Below are 14,832 nucleotides of genomic sequence, written 5' to 3' on the forward strand. Positions count from 1 at the left end.
CACTCAATCGATCTAGATAACTGCGAAACATTTTCAAGTAAAATTAGACCCAAGTGAAAACGAAATTCGACGCAAACACAAGCAAAAGCAATCCGCCATTCTGGAAAACTGTTTAGGCGTGACCTAATCTGGATCCAGTGTTTTCATTGGCCAAACATAACCACTTGTGGTAAATATCCCTGTGCTTGTGTTACGCCTGAGCGGTATTTCGTTTTCAACGTGTTGCAGCCCAAACGCAAGCATAAGCGCAAGCGCAAGTAAAAGGAAAAATTTTAATCCTTGTGCTTGTGCTTATGCCTGTGTCAAGGTAGCCTGCAGAACAGGTGGAATTTTTTTGCGTATTTTAGGCGAACAGAGGCGAAAGCGAGGCGAACGCAAAGCGCGAGTCGCGCGCGAGGGAAGAGCGCGAAAAAAAATAACGCGTTGTTTTTTTCGCGCTCTTCCCTCGCGCTCGGCTCGCTTTCACCTCTGTTCGCCTAAAATACGCAAAAAGATTCCGCCTGTTCTGCAGGTTAGCGTCAAGGCCGTTTTCACGGTGAAATATTGTGTTTGCGCTTGTGCTTGCGTCGCTAGTTAATGGGCGTCGCCGGCTGTAACTCCTCTGAGTCGTTCCCAGTCTTTTCTCTGTTTTACGTCTGGAATGAATGACGTCATGAATACAAACTTTCAACATGGCGATGGCGGAAGAAGCCAGTTCCGGGTTGCAGTTATCCTCAGAAGCCCCATGGCAGAGGGTGAAACATCCCACAGGAAGGCTTTCAGCACTTTGCCTTTTCAGAATCAAGAGGTATGAGATGCTTTTTGTTTCACGATAAACCACCAGAAGTCTTTACTCCGTTGATCTTTCGAGTTCGAAGATTGTGGTACTGATGCGATGATCGGAAATCATACTCGGCCAGTTATTTGCATCTCATTGAATGAAAAAAGTGTTTATTGTGTCATGTCCCGTTCTTGAAAGCGTTCCGATACGTGTGGGTGAATTGGCCCGGTATTGTGAAGTCGGAAATTCTCTTTTTGACCCTTTTGGGTGCTTGTCAGTAATTATTTACTTTAGGGCTTGGCATTTCCTCTTGTCGTTTTGCAAGCAATGAGCTTTTACAACGGGGACAGCTGTAATGTTTGTACTATTTTTCCAGAGAGGCTTGACAGTGTTGAAAAGTTTCCCACACATGAGCTGTCAGCAGGGACCAGTTATTGTTTATTGACAAGGGGAATGAGAGGGTCAGAAGATAGACTGCGAGCAGTCTCCCTTTTGCTCGAAAATCCATGGGGAAGGATTCAAAACAAGTGAATGTGCAAGTGTGACTGCGAGTGTGACATATGAGCCATGAGTAGTGCGGGCATTGGAAGACAAGCGAAAAGAGAGACTGCAATGGTCTTGCACAACGTTTCTGATGCTCTTTGACAGGTTGTGTCAATAACACCTCCGCCCATTTTCGAATATGACATTCCAGTGTCTAAGTTTTTCTGCGAATCAATCTTGGCTATATCTGATAAGATTTGTTGTATAATAATGTTCAACGCCAAAAAAGCTTGTTTTGCTCAGGGCAAAAAACTGAAATTCCGATCGGTGTCAGTGTCTGAGTTTTGTCGTTGTGCAAGTATTTGCATAAGATTTACCATCAAAAAGCACCATTAAGGAACCTAGCAAGGTCTCGCACTAAGCAAGACAAAGATAAACATGGTGTCCAAGATAAGAAGCGACATCACTTGCAACAGTTTTCATCGAACCTGATGTCAACGAAATGCTAGTAATTGGAATCTATTAATTTAGTAATTACGGAATCTATTGTTACAGGGCGAATGGAGAGCTTGAAACATACGCTGTAATATCTAGAAATGATAGAGGTGTCATACTCAAAAAACCATGACAGATTACAGCTGAAACCAAACCATGACCTCTAAAAAAATTTCCTAATGCTTGGTCAATTGGCTCAACTCCACTCTAGGGTCCTCCTACCACAGTCCTTTGAAAGCAAGTGTAAGGTATAGAACTAATAAAAAGGTTGAGAGATCAAAATTCAAAATAGAGCAGCAAATGTACAAATTTCACGAACCGCAGCAGTTGAACAGTAGGAGACAAACTAAGTTACAACAGAGTTTGGCATATGCTCCATGTCACTTATAAAGGTCACTGACGGATGCGCGTCATGACTTTGGAGACCAACCAACAGAATTACCCTGTCACCAGCTTGTCAGGCTTCAGAAATGCTGTACGAAACCATTGTAGTCTCTCTTTTCGCTTGTCTTCCGAGACCCGATTTACCTGCAGCTTCACAGCTCCGCATTTCAAGCTCGCAAGCTCATGACTGCTCACTTGTGTTGCGTTCTTCCTTGTGTTCTTCCCCACAGATTTTTGAGCAAAAGAGAGACTGCTTGCAGTCTAGTCAGAAGTTTCTTCAGGGTACACTACTATTTCAGACCAAAATCTGTGATTTTTCATCCCTATTTCAGACTTCTAAAATTAGTACACTTTTCTAATATATGACTGCAGCTAACCAGAAATGACTATCATTTTCTAGACGTTTAAGTAGGGATGTAAATTTGCCAATGTTGATGTGGAAAAAAGTTCCTTGAAAACAAAATACCCAATGCCAAGCCAGAGTGAAAAACATACCCTACTGTTGACCAAAATGGTCAAAAACAACCGGTATACCCTTTTTCAGACCAAAATCACTTAAAAACTATACTTAACCTTTTGGGGCCACACATACTCAGTCTATAGCCCATATAAGCAGGTACCCCCTTGGATGCTTGCGAGAATAGCCTATTTTGAAATACAGTTCTATGAATACATTGGCCATCTTTAAACCTTCTTTTAGATACCATAAATTATAGCTTGTCTTGTCTGACTATAGGGACATAACCAGCATGTATAAAGAACCACCACCAGGGTTGCACATAGCAGCAGATGAAAATGACATCACAAAGGTTTGTGCCAGTCCTGAATATTTATGACTACATATAGGGATTGCTGTCAGTCAAACCTCCACTGATGGCCATTGCTCTATTTAAACATAGGCACGCAAGGCGTGCAAGAGTTTTTTTTTTTTTTTGTGAAGTCTCGGAGATAGGAGCATTCATGGAGCTGTTTACAGTAATGATTTGGTTAATTCGACAAGTTATTTTGGTTGCGGTGTACAGCAAGAAAGAAACTGGGAATTTATGATGTACATACGATGTTACATCAGTAATGGTAAGATATCTAAATAGTAAGCCACAAGATGTTTGACTGAACAAACTACAGTAATCTGACACGTCTCTAGATTAATGTAGATACCATCTTATTTTTTTTCTTTGATTCGTTCTTTGATAAAACCCACAGAGTGATTGGTGTGACACGTGCGTATGCATAACTCCCTCACTCACCCATCACATAGCCCTTCCAACCCCCAAGAGGAATTTTTGCTCAAAAATACTCAAGTTAAGAGACCTTTTCGCATTTTATACGAGTCGTAAGTTTACCCTTTTTACACAACACAACACAACAACACTACTTCACCAAAAATTTAAAGAAAGAGAAAAAAACCTCTCTGACACATTGAAAGTCTGATTTAATTAAATTGCACTATAACTTGGTGCCATGCAGTCTTCAAAGAACATTTGAGCAGTTTTCATACTTTTTACCTTTAAAAATATCGGACTGAAAAGAATGTCATAAAATGCCCATCTAATAAAAATAAACTGCTACTGCAGAGACGTAAAAACCGTCCAGAAATGAAAGCTTTTTTTTTTGTTTAATATCCTGGGAACAATAGTTGATAACTTGTCAGCTCTAATTGAATTTACTCCCATATAAAAAACAAAAGTGTTAAGTTACCTTTTGTAACTAAAGATAGCAAACATCTCGTGGGAACAGGTGGTGATGATTCATCAGCTCTAATTGAATTTACTCCCTTGTGAAAAACAAGAGTGTCAAATTACCCTTTGCAACTAAAAAATAAAAATATCTTGTTATATTTGCATGCAACAAGAACAAAACAATCATCACCTGCACTTACTATTGTAAACGTAGAACTGTTTCAAATCTAAATAGTCTTGTCTCCTCTAAAACATGTCCTAAGAACCAGAAGCGATGATTCGTGACCTCTAATTGAATTTACTCCTGGTGAAAACAAAAGTATCAAGTTACCTTTGTAGCTAAAAATAAAAATTTCTCGTTGCATTTTCATACTACGAACTCACGAACTGTTTCAAACCTCAAGGCTCATTTCGTTCGTAACTAAAATCCTCAGCCTAACCCACAGAAAATGTCGAAGTAAGCCCAACATATGAATACTTCCTCCTCTTTTATAGAAGAATAAATATGACCATTCTAAATTGTGTCAGGATCAAATCTTCTCACATACCATTTACCTTTGCAACAAGAAATTTGATTGGCTGTTTATAGTAAATCCAATCTGATTGGTGTGACATACATACATCTCTCACTCACTCACTCATCCATTGACCCATCCATAACAAAATTACCCAATGCGCCGACTAAGAGGTATTTTTTTGTACCAAAAAATAACTCAAAAACAAGTGTTAAGTTACCATTTGTAACTAAAAATAGCAATATCTTGTTTTGTTTGTTCAAACATTTCATGGGAACAAGTGGTGACGATTCGTCAGCTCTAATTGAATTTACTCCCTTGTGAAAAACAAAAGTGTCAAGTTACCATTTGTAACTAAAAATAGCAAACATCTTGTGGGAACAAGTGGTGACGATTTGTCAGCTCTAATTGAATTTACTCCTTGTGAAAAACAAAAGTATCAAGTTACCCTTTGTAACTGAAAATAAAAATATCTTGTGCCATTTACAGACTACTAACTCATGAACTGCTTCAAAACTCAAGACTCATCTCGTTCATAACTAGTCACCATACACTGAACATTATGCACTCTAAAACAACCCAATGTATGTATCTAACTGTCACACTCCACTCCAAACCGGAATAAAAATCACAAACAGGCAACATACACGTCAGTCTTTATTTTTCAATTACCAAAGGCCTTGTGTTCAATACAATAAAACGCCCAAGACTTCGTATACCTCACTAAAGTTCTCATGAACAAAAACAATTTCCTTTTTCTCCTACTGCAATTCTTGCTGGCTATTAATGTGAAAAAGCGAAAACCCTGATAACGTTGAAGAGAAAAGATTTAGTTTCATTTCAATCGTATCTTCTCATTCCAGTGGTAAACAAGAACCATGATTATAATTGTAAAATCGTCACAGAATAATATCTTTTTGTTCTGTTGACCAAATTAATTGTAGTCTCTTCGCTTTTCAAAGTGAAACTTGTCAATGGATGCTGACATTGACTACACACCTGGAACTCTTACTACAAACTCTGCAGCAATATTTAGGTTTCAATACAACATGCAAACGATTTCAACCTGGTCGCAACCTCATCAAATTCCCAGTAGTGCATTCCACTCCCCTAAAATACAATTGTTCTTATCATTCAAATCTTAAACCTAGTAGCAGAGCGGCTAAGACTCATTTAATTGAGAACTTTATCTAATGGGAAAAGCTCACCCTTCATTGAATGCTCGTAGTTATATGCCAAACACTATGTTTCTTTCACTGATTACCCAATTGCAAATGTTTATCAAACCCGCCCACAAAATCCTCGCCTCAGAAGATTTCGAAATAAGCCCAATACATGAATAATTCCTCCTCTTTTATACAAGAATAAATATGGCTGTTCTGAACTGTATCAGGATCAAATCTCCTCACATACTATTTACCTTCACAACAAGAAATTTGATTGGCTGTTTATAGTAGGTCCAATCTGATTGGTGTGACATACATACATCTCTCACTCACCCATTGACCCGTAACATACCCCACGTGCCGACTAAGAGGTATTTTTTTTACAAAAAAATAACTCAACAAATTGATGTCAGTTTTTCATGCATCTGTCCTGTTATTGTTCATGAATTTTGTCATAACATTGTCAAAGTAGCTGTGGATCCACAGACTACTTTGACTACGTTATGGCAAAATTCATTGTCAATAACAAGACAGACGCATGAAAAACTGACACCAATTTGTTTTTTATGATGACAAATTGTCATATTGTCTGTTCTAGCTTGTTGATGTATCACATTAATTATAAATTCATGTGTCTGTCCGCTTATTGACAATGAAAATTAGTCAATGAGCATGCAAGAATTTCTGAAGTTATCGTAAAAAGATCATTTTTAAATGATGTCACTAAGTTCTAAAAACCAAACCTAAAGAGCCAACAATTGAAAGGTTTTATCCTGATCAGGCATAAGGGGGGCTAAATTTATCTGTTTACAAATATACAGCTCAATAGCGTGCTTCCCAAGTACATAATAACTCAATGATGTACATTTAAGAGCACAAATCAAATTTATTTTATTGTTATACAACGTTGCCAGTGGAAATAAATTTCTCTTACATTTAGCGAAGTGCTCATGCCACGAGTGTGCATTGCATATCGGCTTCACTCTCACTTTTCTTAAAACAAATGTGGAGTTTCAGATAGTGCAGCTTTGCCGGGTATGTTATAAAATTCGATTTGTGTACTGTTTTAGGTTCATGCGCTGGTCATAGGTCCACGTGGCACACCATACGCTGGTGGATTTTTTTATTTTTTGATCAGTTTTACCCCTGAGTATCCAATCAAGCCTCCACATGTTGTTCTGATGACAACAGGAAATGGAAGAGTCAGGTTCAACCCCAATCTGTATGGAAACGGCAAAGTTTGCCTCAGTATTCTAGGGTAAGCAGTGTGGACATTTTATTATTCCCAATGACCGATGATATATCAGGTAAATGCACAATCTGATTGGCTACCCACAGGCCTGTCTAGAAATGATTTATGGGTGGTAGTGGGAACTGGTCTTTCCTTGACAATGGGTTCAACTTCACATTTGAAGAAGTTTTTGAATTATTATAAAAGGTATTTTTTTTTGTTTGGGAGAATGGTTAGTGGCTTTTGGCTTTGGCTGAACCTTTCACCTTGCCAGCTAACGCTTAAAAATCTAAACAAATAGCTATTTCTAAATACTTTCCACTTCCCCAATTATTTCCACTAATAGTAGCATAATACAAACTGTAACTTCCTCTGGAAATCAATGTAATTTTACTATGTTAAGTTTGAATAGTTCAAGATGCAGGTTGGTTATGAAGGTATTTGACATAACTTTGCTTTGTGTATAATCTTTATTTTGTTGACAGAACATGGCCTGGCCCAGCATGGAGTCCTGCTCAGACTCTTTCAAGTCTGCTTATCTCAATCCAGTCTCTCCTGAATGAAAAACCATATCACAATGAACCAGGATTTGAACGGAAGGTTAGTTAAAATCTCCTCTAGAATTACAGATGCAGATGCTGAAATAGTCCACTCAGACTTCAGTTTAACTCAAAATTACTTTCCTTAGTTGATACGTAACTTTTATTACATAGCTAGCAGGGCTACACTATCGAAATCAGTATAATTATGTAAGTGTGCATTATGATTAAATGATTTATGTTTATGATGTTAGCAAGATTAACTTTGCTGCACTATTTCCATGTCATTCTACTTCCTTGATAAAACAATTTATTCAGGTTTTATAATGCACCATCAAATGTTGATGTACTTGGGAAGTTTAGGATCACTTAAGGAGCTATTTAGAGTTACCCTTCAGGTTGCCTCTAGCAACCCTTACACTTTTTTCATGCTCTTGAAACTTCCTGCTTGCTTCACAACTCAATATGATGCATGCCAAAGCATGAATGAATTGTTAATAAATTATTCATTTATAGGAAGTCCACAAAGGTGACTGCAAAAGATATAATGAATGTATCCAACATGAAAACCTCAGAGTAGCTGTCTGCGACATGTTAGAGGGAAAACAAAGGTGTCATCCAGCTCTCATGTATGTACCCTAGCTGATTAATTACTAACTTCTCGTCATATTGTCTTCACGATAGTTCAGTTCGGTTCATAATAATGATGATGATGATGACGATGACGATGATGATAATGATAATAATGATAATAATAACAACTGTTTATTCACAAATCCATAGTAAAGTGAAAAGGAGATAAAGGGGTTATCATTTTCTAGTTTATATACATACATACATACATACATACATACATACATACATACATACATACATACATACATACATACATACATACATACATACATACATACATACATACATACATACATACATACATACATACATACATACATACATACATACATACATACATACATACATACATACATACATACATACATACATACATACATACATACATACATACATACATACATACATACATACATACATACATACATACATACATACATACATACATACATACATACATACATACATACATACATACATACATACATACATACATACATACATACATACATACATACATACATACATACATACATACATACATACATACATACATACATACATACATACATACATACATACATACATACATACATACATACATACATACATACATACATACATACATACATACATACATACATACATACATACATACATACATACATACATACATACATACATACATACATACATACATACATACATACATACATACATACATACATACATACATACATACATACATACATACATACATACATACATACATACATACATACATACATACATACATACATACATACATACATACATACATACATACATTTTATTTGTTCTCAAATTAAAATTACAATTGTAACATGCCCGCGGATAGCTGAGCTAATCTAGGCAGGTCATGTTAGGACGAGTTATTAATATACAACTAGGTACTACTAAATACAACTGAGGGTAACAAGAGTTTATCTCCTGATAATAAAATAAATTAAGACATAAATTATTTATAACTGTTTAAAATACTAACTATATATATATGATACATCACACAATAAATGAACTTAGTGTTCATTAGAAAGATTTGCAAGATGTCTCAGTCTTTTCTTAAAAGTATTCAACTTTTCTGCCTCAGCAATTTCCCTTGGCAGATTATTCCACTTATCAGTTATGCGTATAAAAAAGAATATTTAAAAGTATTTAAAGTTGCTGATGCAAACTTAAGTTTAAAATAGTGATTAGCTCTTAAGGGCCGAAAATCATGTGCAAATGTGAAAAATGCTCAGGGATCAAGTCCATTAAGTCTATTTATTGTCTTATAACACTCGATAAGCAACGAAATTAATCTTCTTTGTTCAAGTGTTGGCCATTTAAGGAGCTTTAGGCGTTCCTTGCAGGGCATGTCTTGCCCAATATTTCCATGGGCACATTTGGATGCGGTGTGGTGGCCTCATGGTTAGTGGGCTCGTCTCTGGATCGAGCGGTCCGGGTTCGAGCCCTGGCCGGGGGACATTGTGTTGTGTTCTTGGGCAAGACACTTTACTCTCACAGTGCTTCTCTCCACCCGGGTGTGTAAATGGGTACCAGCGAACTTAATGCTGAGGGTAACCCTGCAATGGACTAGCATCCCTTCCAGGGGGGAGTAGAAATACTCCTAGTCGCTTCATGCTACAGAAACCAGGATAAGCTCCAGCCTGATTGGCCACTTGGCTCGTATGCAGACTTTTTTATTTGGATGCTCTACGTTGTACTTTCTCCAAGGTGTTTGAGTCTTTTTTAAGGTGCGGACACCAAACTGGAGAGCAGTACTCGAGTGTCGGACATACTAGGCTCTTATAAAGTTAAGCAATGAATCATTTCAGAAAGAGATCTTGATGCTGGTGGTAGGGTGTATTCATTTCCAACCTTGTTTCCAGGGTCTCTCGTCTTCCCTCCCTCCAGGAGTGAGAGAGGGTGGGAAGATAAGAGATGCTGGGAATGAGGTTGATTCACTTCAAGCTTATTTTGGTGGGGAGGGGGAGGGGAGGGGGACTTGTTTGAGAAGATGGCTTAATATTTAATTTGGCAGCAGGTTATCAGTTTACGGATCATTTGCTTGTGTGCCAGGCTTTCATATCATGACATGCTATTGTAATAACAAATATTAATTAAATTATTTGTGATCAATCAGTTAGTACCTACAATATTTTCCCAAAAGCTCTCAACTACAGTACTGTGAATTTGTGCCAGAATTGGTACAGTAAAAACACACCATTGTGTCATGTATGCTTTGGTTGTGATGGAAAAGGAGTAGAAAAAGGAGATTGGAAGTAGACAATGATTGCTTAGTCTGTTGACTGTGAGTGTAATTAAACCATGAGGAGAAAATGGCCATGCAATTACTCTGGGGGTGAGAGAGGTAGGGTGGAAGAGGTGGTGAAGATATTTCTCTCTCCAAAATTGTGTGCGCACTAGTTCTTAACTGGAGTCCTTTTAACTGATGTTTATTTAATTCAATCACAATTTCAGAACAAAAATGGAGAAATTGTTCCTTGGGTTTTATGACAGCTACTGGTCAGTTATCAATGAGAATATGAAGTCAACTGGAAAGTCCATGATGGTAACAATTAATTATGTTCATTTGCATAATGCTGCTAACTTTTTGTTTAATGCTATCAACCAGTAATGCACCAGCTGGGATATCCTGTTCAGCAAAGTCCAAGATGTATAATTCCTTGCCTGACATGTTGGTGTTCAGAGCACCAGTTTTATTTTGTTGTGTCAATTTTTTTCTTGGTAGGATCCTTATGGAGAAAATGTAGGAATATTTGATTATGTCTCTCTTAAACAAAGACTAGAAGCCATCAAGAAAAGACTTGATGCTAAAAAAGCATTGGGAAATGAACTGGAAGACTCATCAAGTGAAGAGGAAGAAGAAGAAGTAAAAGCAAGAGAAAGTCCCCCAGAAATAGATGATTGGGAAGCATTTTTGTATGGTGACGACTGACTTAAATTTGTATCTTATTTGCTTCTTGGTTCTCTGTTTCACATTTTAAGATGCTTAGTTTATAATGCAAATAAGAAAAATAAGTAGACTATTAAACAGAACAGGACACAATTTGATGAGGTATTTATTTACTGTTTTGCAATATTTCAAAAATAAATGCAAGTAGTAGAGCCATGTTGGACAGTCAAATAAGTAATTGTACAATAGTCACACTTGATGTTTGAGTTTCAAAAGTATAATTTGTACACAACGTTTTAAGATAACTCATAAGGATTAAGTATCAGTTTCTTTTACATATTACACTGGTTTAGGTTTAGGTTCTTTTCTCTGGAAGTAATCCAATGTTGGAGGTCTGCAAGACAGTTTTGTCCAGGCTTTTAATAAGATGAAATTTTCAGAGAATTTCACACAAATAATTCAGACTTGTCTGAGAAAGGCCATGAAGGTATAAAGGAGTATTAAAACATAATTTGAGGGCATACTTCATCTTCAAAAAGAATAAAAAGCTCCATTTCAAATGATCAAAATTAATAGTAAATATACACCCATCGTCATCACCTACAAGAAAATTGAATATGGTCTCACAAGCAGTTCTCTATTGTAAAGTTGTATCTCAAAAGTTTGTCATATCAAAGGTAAATAAAAACTCATGAAGTCTGATTAAGTGTATATAATAACCCTAAGAGAACTTTATGTGGGTAAGTTTATTAGTTCAATAACTCTTTTATTATATGGCCATGTCTCACAAGGACTGGGAGCTATCGAATTCACAAATACCAGCTTATCGGCTGAAATAGATTTTGACTGCAGTCTAGATTTTCCCATCTAGACCAGGATATACACCAGTTACATTTTGAGATGAAAAAGTTGCCAACTGAAGTACAAAAATGTTGACCAATTTCTTCAATTTTCTCAATAATTTATAGAGGTACCAAAAAGCCCGAAGAAGGAAAAAAAGGAAAGAGGACAAGTAAACTTTGGTAGATTTAAGTTCAACTCATCGCCATATGCAAACAAAGTGTCAGCTAGTACAAACCAGTTACGTTAAATGAGTTAAATTTTCTTGTTTGCCACATAATAAACATCTTATTAACCGAGCTTAATCGGTCTGTATGGGAGCATCTTGACCTCAGTCGTGAGTACAGACCTTGCTGCATTTTGTCTGTACTCACAACCTCCTGCTTGTTTAATAAGAGCTAAATAATAAATAAAAATTGTATACAAAGCTAGCTCGAGTCAAACAACCATGTAAATGCCCTGATTTTGCAGTGGTAGTTTAGTTGCTAGAGGTTATGCCATGTGTTAACTTTGATGCTGTTACTTAATCCGATAATTTACAAGCAAATCTTGGTTTATTTGTTCTCTAAAAGTGTACTTTTTGGCTATGCGAGAGTAGAAATGAAAGATTTTTCATAGCCTACAGTTGTAACGAAGTGCTCTGGGTACTAGAGGACCTTTGAAGCCTATGAGTGTTTTGTGAGTGACCTCCAAGCCCAGGCTTCATGTCTTTATAAAGCAGGATGACCAGAAATGTCTTTCTCGTTCCTTGGAACCAGAGCAGGAAAAAAATTCTTAAATCCAGTTGCCTAGTGGGCCGGTACATTTCAGTTTTCAGTAGCCCCCACTAATGGAGACAACTGTATAAAAGCAGCATACTGATAGCCCCCCCCCCCCCATCTACAGCTTACTGACCCCCCACACCCGTCTAATCCCTGCACAGGCACTATGACCAAAATACACTTAGATTTAACTTGGCCTATCACAATCTGGAAAATGGTGATGAAATAAGTTATGACATATGACTGAACAAATGCAAAACCTTACACCACCACCAAATCTAGCATGGATTTCATTTTCATTTTCAAAACAATAAAGTTATAACACAAGCTTTTACAGACACTGAATGTCAAACACTCCACCTGCTTAAACAAAAATGTACATTACTGAAGACTGGTAACATTCAATCTACTGATTCAAGATAACACTAAGCATCACCAAAGTTACTAAATGACTTCTTAAAATGGCAATGCCTTTCTTGCGAACTATTGATCGTTTACACAACTTATAAATACCAAGATAGGGAACAAAACCCACGCCATTCTCAAATTACTACTGCAATTGAATTGCAAATTTCCATTTGTCCTTACAGTAGATAATTGTGTGGCCACTGGACCAATTCATAGTCTGTTGTCTTCACCTTGCTTGATTTTGTCCGTTTTACTTTGGTCAGTGTCAGGTTAATGCATCGGATGGATCATGTGATAGGCACACCTGCCTCTGCAGTGCCATTCACCACAATGCCTTCCTCATTCTTTAGGTGTGGCAGTTCTTGTGCAAGTTGTTGCACCACACTCTCAAGATATTCTGGAAGTGTTTTAAAAGGATTACTGCTTGGCTGGAAAAAGTGATGGCTTCTCCGAGCAAGAAGACGTAGTGCTCGCCAACCAAAGTTACCATTTTTGATGACTTTGTATTCATCCTCTACCATGGCATCAGGGTCAGCTTGTTCTATGGCCTCAGAGAAATATTCTTCAAGAGTTGGGAGGAAAACTCTGTTGTCAGCTTTGCAAGCTTCCAAGTTGTCAGGATACAGATTCCACAAACGTGTCAACTCACTGCTTCCCAGGAGTACTTTTTTGGACTTCCACCCGGAGGCCACCTCATCTCCAATGCTGACCTTACGCTTCCTTGAAGGTTGTGGCTTTGACTCCTCTTCACTCCTTTCTTTGATGAAACTTGGACAGCCTTCATTCTTCCATGATATCCAATTCTCCTCTCTTTCCAAGATATGTTCCACAGCATTTGCAAATTTGTCTCCATCTGGTGGTGTTTCTCTCAGCAATTCATACACTTGAGTAGTTGTATCTTTCACCCAGTTGCTTTGAGACTCATTCAGGACTTGGTTTGTGCTTTTAAATTTGACATTACCAACAAGGTACTGGCATATTATCAACATCTGCACAAGAATCGTTCTCCTAAAATTACTGTCACTTAGTTGCAGATCAAGGAGTTTCTCATTGGTCAGAAACTTGGCAAAGTAACGGGCCACGTCTTTGCTATCACTTCCTTGTAGATCCTTCAACTCCTTTGCTTTCTTTTTCCACGTCACATGCTCCAACTTGAGACTTCTAAACACATTCAAAACTTCCTTTGTATTTGCTGCAAATGTTTTCCACGCCACAGTGTTGTTATAACACTGGGTTGGATTTCGAAAATAATCTTGAAGAGCCCAAAATTTCCTGTAAAGATTGAAGTCGACCAGAACAGTACTTGATGCCAATTCTCCAGCTTCTCGATCATCAACTTCCATTTCACTTCCAGTGATTTTTTCCTTTTGGTCTGCTGTCGTAAAAGTGGTGATGTTTTCATAATTAAACTGACTCATCAAGTTAAGTCCTGACTTTTCAGAGAGAGGAAAGAGCCTTGCCAGAAATAACTGAATCCTTCCACAAAATACAGTGTTCTGCGATGTTGATAAACGACGCAGCAAATCATTGGACATCCTAAGGAGAAGATTCTTGCCAGCAGAAAAAAATAAAGGCATCGTCCAAGTGGAAACCTTTTCTTCTACAAATGAGAACAGAGGATCACACTGCTCCAAAGTGATACAATCAAACACATCGCTTAGCAAAATGAAAACCAGATTGGGAGAACAGTGTCCTTGAATAGCTGCCTTAATAACCAAACTAATCAAGAGTTTATATCTTTCCAAACTGCCTCCTTTGACAACAGCCTCTTTGACGAGATCTCGGAAAACTTGATCGACCACCAGTTTTTTCTCTTGCTCGCTTCCTGGTGCTCTTTGGAAAACATCAGCTAATTCGATCTCGTCATTTTCATCCTTGGCTTTGCTCACACACGACTTGAATTCTTCCCTGGCCGTTTCAAAATTTAACCTCTCCTCTACCGCCATTTTGCCCGCGTGCAAACGAACCTCTCTGCGCATCGACCTTACGCATCATGA

The 14,832-nt window shown here is 37.6% G+C and overlaps 2 protein-coding genes across 2 annotated transcripts; one reads left to right on the top strand and one right to left on the bottom strand.

Moving 5' to 3' along the window:
• Window positions 1-647: 647 nt before the first annotated feature.
• LOC110059635 (ubiquitin-conjugating enzyme E2 Z-like) lies at window positions 648-11,528 on the top strand. Its single transcript, XM_020766358.2, has 7 exons — window positions 648-787; window positions 2,859-2,931; window positions 6,553-6,740; window positions 7,199-7,313; window positions 7,769-7,881; window positions 10,391-10,481; window positions 10,662-11,528. Exons 1-7 carry the CDS (start codon window positions 672-674, stop codon window positions 10,866-10,868), a joined length of 903 nt encoding a protein of 300 aa, XP_020622017.2. The 5' UTR covers window positions 648-671; the 3' UTR covers window positions 10,869-11,528.
• LOC110059615 (THO complex subunit 1-like) lies at window positions 10,972-14,819 on the bottom strand. Its single transcript, XM_020766337.2, has one exon. It carries the CDS (start codon window positions 14,812-14,814, stop codon window positions 13,123-13,125), a length of 1,692 nt encoding a protein of 563 aa, XP_020621996.2. The 5' UTR covers window positions 14,815-14,819; the 3' UTR covers window positions 10,972-13,122.
• Window positions 14,820-14,832: the final 13 nt, after the last annotated feature.

The sequence above is a fragment of the Orbicella faveolata genome, unplaced genomic scaffold (assembly GCF_042242905.1).
Source record: "Orbicella faveolata isolate gen_17 unplaced genomic scaffold, um_ofav_v1 contig_12, whole genome shotgun sequence".
Taxonomy (NCBI): domain Eukaryota; kingdom Metazoa; phylum Cnidaria; class Anthozoa; order Scleractinia; family Merulinidae; genus Orbicella; species Orbicella faveolata.

What these genes read in the sequence shown, in the direction of transcription:
- LOC110059635 (XM_020766358.2), top strand. Translation starts at nt 672, where the DNA reads ATGGCGATGGCGGAAGAAGCCAGTTCCGGGTTGCAGTTATCCTCAGAA. An exon ending in ATGAAAATGACATCACAAAG is followed by an intron (nt 2,932 to 6,552) that starts GTTTGTGCCAGT and finishes GTACTGTTTTAG; the next exon opens with GTTCATGCGCTGGTCATAGG. An exon ending in GTTTGCCTCAGTATTCTAGG is followed by an intron (nt 6,741 to 7,198) that starts GTAAGCAGTGTG and finishes TTTTGTTGACAG; the next exon opens with AACATGGCCTGGCCCAGCAT.
- LOC110059615 (XM_020766337.2), bottom strand. Translation starts at nt 14,814, where the DNA reads ATGCGCAGAGAGGTTCGTTTGCACGCGGGCAAAATGGCGGTAGAGGAG.